The 4,034-nt window shown below is 38.9% G+C and overlaps 1 protein-coding gene and 1 pseudogene across 1 annotated transcript; one reads left to right on the top strand and one right to left on the bottom strand.

Annotated features, from left to right (window-relative positions):
- Positions 1–270: 270 nt before the first annotated feature.
- On the bottom strand, positions 271–783 carry LOC124098875 (taste receptor type 2 member 13-like; the record flags this gene model as incomplete). Its single annotated transcript, XM_046453833.1, has 1 exon — positions 271–783. A coding segment is annotated over one exon (513 nt), but the record flags the coding sequence as incomplete, so codon positions are not given.
- A 647-nt stretch (positions 784–1,430) lies between these two features.
- Positions 1,431–2,321, top strand: LOC124098876 (ribonucleoside-diphosphate reductase subunit M2-like; annotated as a pseudogene).
- The last annotated feature ends 1,713 nt before the right edge of the window (positions 2,322–4,034 follow it).

Raw genomic sequence — 4,034 nt, 5'->3', positions numbered from 1 at the left:
CTTCATTTGAAAAAAAATTTACATTGACCTTTACATTGGAAAACCTGAGAGGAAGAAATAAATATCTTTGATCTCTTCATAGATTCCTTTCATTATCTAGGACATGCAATAGCATCTAGTTTTTGTTTGTTATTGTTATTGTTGTTATTGTTATTGTTGCTGCTGTTGTTGTTTTCCAGTGCTGAGGATTAACCCAGTGTCTTGCACATGCCAGGCAAGTGCTCTACCACTAAACCACATCCCCAGCCTCATACTTCATGGTTAAACAACTCACAGAGTAGTGAGTTTCTCATCTTTTAGCCCACACCGTAGCTGCTTCAGCACCAAAAGAAATGCCTCCCTTAACTTGGAGCTTCCCAAAATCAAAATAAATGAGTGGCTTGAAGGATAGATGAGTCCAAAATTCAGGGAAAGAATCTGAACCAGCTTGCTTTGATGCATCTTCAAAAGACACGATATGAAAAAAGACAGAAAGTAAGTGGCATAGAGCAGAAGAAAGGAGATCATAATTTTCAAGGCAGTTATGTGGGCATTGGTCCTGGGGTCTCTGGGTCCTTTGAAATTGTGCTGCATATTCTGGAGATGTTGCCACAAGGAGAAGACTAGCAGGAGAAAAGTGATCAAAGCTACGGTAAATGGAGTTATGGAGAACATAGTCATATTGAATATGATCAGGTCTAAAAATGTTGCAAAGTCACTCATTCTGGAATTCCAAGTTGTGTTTCTTTCACTTCCATGAATCCAGTCTTCAATATATATGTTGATTTGTATCCGATTTAAAATCAAGAATTATGGGATAGGCCTTTTGAAGTAAAGTTATGCTGAAACCAAATATCTAACATACACCATCAGTTTCTTATCAATTTATTCTCAATGAGCAAAAAGATATGTTATTGGTCGCTGGCAAGCAAATTAAGAATTGGCAAAACATTTGGTAAGTGGCTACCTATGATTACAAGGAAAGTCAATCACATATCTGAGGATTTTCTCATTCCTGGGAGAGATTATAATTGAATATTGTGGTGCAGTTGACTACATTATTTTTTTTAAATTGAGCTAGGAAAATATCTGTGAGTATGAACAAAAATTGCCATGTTTCTCGAGAAACTTTGAATCTTCCAGTGTTGGAAGATGTAATTGCTTCTCAGAACCAAACAGTATTTGAGTTTTGAAGTCTAGTTGAAGCTCAGCCCTCAGGCTAAGCTCATCTCAAGGATATGGCTGTCCAGAGCCATGTTAAAATTTCTGAATGGAGTATATTTACAGACACAGGTCCAATTGATAGCTATTGCACCCAATAAATCCTTTCAGTTTACCCAAGGCAGGCAGGATCCCCTGGAGCCAAAACTAAAGTACCTGCCCCCAGCGTGGAGGATGAACCACTACTGGGAGAGAACGCCTGCCACTTGATCATCTTTCCTGTGGAATACCATGGTATCTGGCAGATGTGTAAGAAAGCTGAGGCTTCCTTTTGGACAGCCAAGGAGGTGGCTCTTTCCAAGGACAATCAGCACTGAGAAGCCCTGAAGCCTGAGGAACAATGTTTTATATCCCACGTTCTGGCTTTCTCTGCGGCAAGTGATGGCATAGTAAAGGAGAATTTGGTGGAGCGATTTAGCCAAGAAGTTCAAATTACAGAAGCCGCTGTTGCTATGGCTTCCAAATTGCCATGGAAAACATACATTCTGAAATGTATAGTCTCCTTATTGACACTTACATTAAAGACTCCAAAGAAAGGGAATTTCTCTTCAATGTCATTGAAACAATTCCTTGTGTGAAGAAGAAAGCCATTGGGCCTTGTGTTGGATTGGGGACAAAGAGGCTACCTATGGAGAACGTGTTGTAGCCTTTGCTGCTGTGGAGGGAATCTTCTATTCTGGCTCAAGAAACGGGGACTGATGCCTGGCCTCACATTTTCCAATGAACTTATTAGCAGAGATGAGGGTTTACACTGTGACTTTGCCTGCCTGATGTTCAAACACCTGCTGCACAAGCCATCAGAGCAGAGAGTAAAAAAAAACAATTATCAATGCTGTCAGGACAGAACAGGAGTTCCTCACAGAAGCCTTGCCTGAGAAGCTAATTGGGATGAATTGCACTTTGATGAAGCAGTACATTGAATTTGTGGCAGATAGGCTTATGCTGGAGCTGGGCTTTAACAAGGTTTTCAAAGTAGAAAATCCATTTGACTTTATGGAGAATATTTCACTAGAAGGGAAGACTAACTTCTTTGAGAAGAGAGTAGGCAAGTATCAGAGGATGGGAGTGATGTGGAATCCAACAGATAATTCTTTTACCTTGGATGCTAACTTTTAAATGAACAGAAGATGTGTTTTTATTTGGATGACTTTTTCCCCCTCCCTTATCACCTACCCCCCATCCCCCCAAATCAGCTAAAATGCATCCACCAGCTACCTCAGAATCCTTGTTGGCTTTTGCAAGCAGCTGTCCAGCTTCATAGCACTAATGATGATGATCCCGGCTTCCAAGTGAGGGACCCTCAAGCAAGCCTGCCCCAGCAGGATTGAACATCAGTTACAACCACCAGACAGTTAAGGTGTCAGTCTCACTGCTACAAAGAAGACTTTAAAGTTTACTTAACTAGTTTGTAAATAAAACTGGCACTTTACACACAAATGATCATTGTATTGTCAAGGGAAAAGCCTGATTAGTTTGGTTTCTACAACAAATGCAAAGTGTTGTATTTACCACTAATGGCCAATTCAAAATTCACTAAACAACTAAAGTTAAACTTCTGTTGACTCATATGTAATTTAGATTTTGTTTTCTTTAATGAACTGAAGTATTCAATAGATTTTTAAGTCAGTCCTGTGCATATGTAGACTTTAGTCAGCTGGTGCCAGGAGAAGACAATTGGGGTATTTTATTCTGGACCCCAGATAGGGTGTCAGCATGTCTTTCAGGTCAAAGAGCTTCTAACTTAAGTCACTGGGAATTGAGATATGATTTGGGTGACTACTAGTGACCCAGTGACATATGAGGAACAGTATCATTGTTTCTCAGATTGTACTTTCCTCAATTTCTACTTGGTATGAAAAGACTTAAAGGGCCTTTGAATTTAAGATGCTATTATGACTTTTCAGGTCATCCTTAGACAAAGTGACCTGTCTCAGCTTTTCTATTAATAGTGGTGAAACCAGAACTGAAATGGGCTCTCCTAGATGTTGTGTTTATTTCTAACTTTGTAAATAGGTACTGTTGAGACTTGATCATTTTTACCTGACTCTTTAATTATAAAATATGTTTTACCCTATGTCTATTTAAGTTTTATTTGTTTTGGGGAAAAATCACCCAGTATTATCTTGAAGACATTGTTCTAACTATTCTAACATTTGCCTAAATATGAGCATCACCTGGTGAATTCTTTAACCAGTAGGAAATCAGTGCTGGTAGGTTCTATTAAAACATGTTCCATTCAAATGTTAATTTCAGGTAGAGGTATACTTAACAGCCAGTTTAGATCAATCTACCTCTGGAATTAAAAAACCCAAGGCGTTACACAGAAGATGGTGCATGACTTGTATTGATCTTTGGCCCTGTTTGTTAACTGATTGGGTTGTGTATTAGCTGACCATTTGTCAGTTTCCTTTTATTGTATAGTCTTTGAAATCCTATAATATGAGACTCTTGTATCTTAAATTATCGTTCCTTAAAGTTAATAAATTCGGGTTATATTGTCCTGAGAGAGAGAGAGGGAAGTTAATCAATGAACATCTATGGGCCAAAGCCAAAGAATAGACTTTCACTTTCCCAAATATATGAGTTCCCACCAGAATCCCCTATGAAGTTCCACTTACAAAAATCTAAAGGTTTGCCAACTTGAATTTCTAAACTATTCAAAATCCCCCCTCCCCTGCACATTCAGCAAACCAGCTCCAAAGATTTTTGAAACACTTGGTCAGGTTAGTCATGGCAACAACTTTGCTTCCTGGTACCAATTTCTGTTTTACCCAGCTTTTTTCTGTGTGTGTATGAGATGAGGGAGCCTGAACCACTCCATTTTTCTTACAAAG

Source organism: Marmota monax, unplaced genomic scaffold (assembly GCF_021218885.2).
Source record: "Marmota monax isolate L192 unplaced genomic scaffold, Marmota_monax_Labrador192_F-V1.1 WCK01_AAM20220418_F8-fsc00605, whole genome shotgun sequence".
Classification (NCBI taxonomy): domain Eukaryota; kingdom Metazoa; phylum Chordata; class Mammalia; order Rodentia; family Sciuridae; genus Marmota; species Marmota monax.
This window is presented reverse-complemented; position numbering and strand designations above follow the sequence as displayed.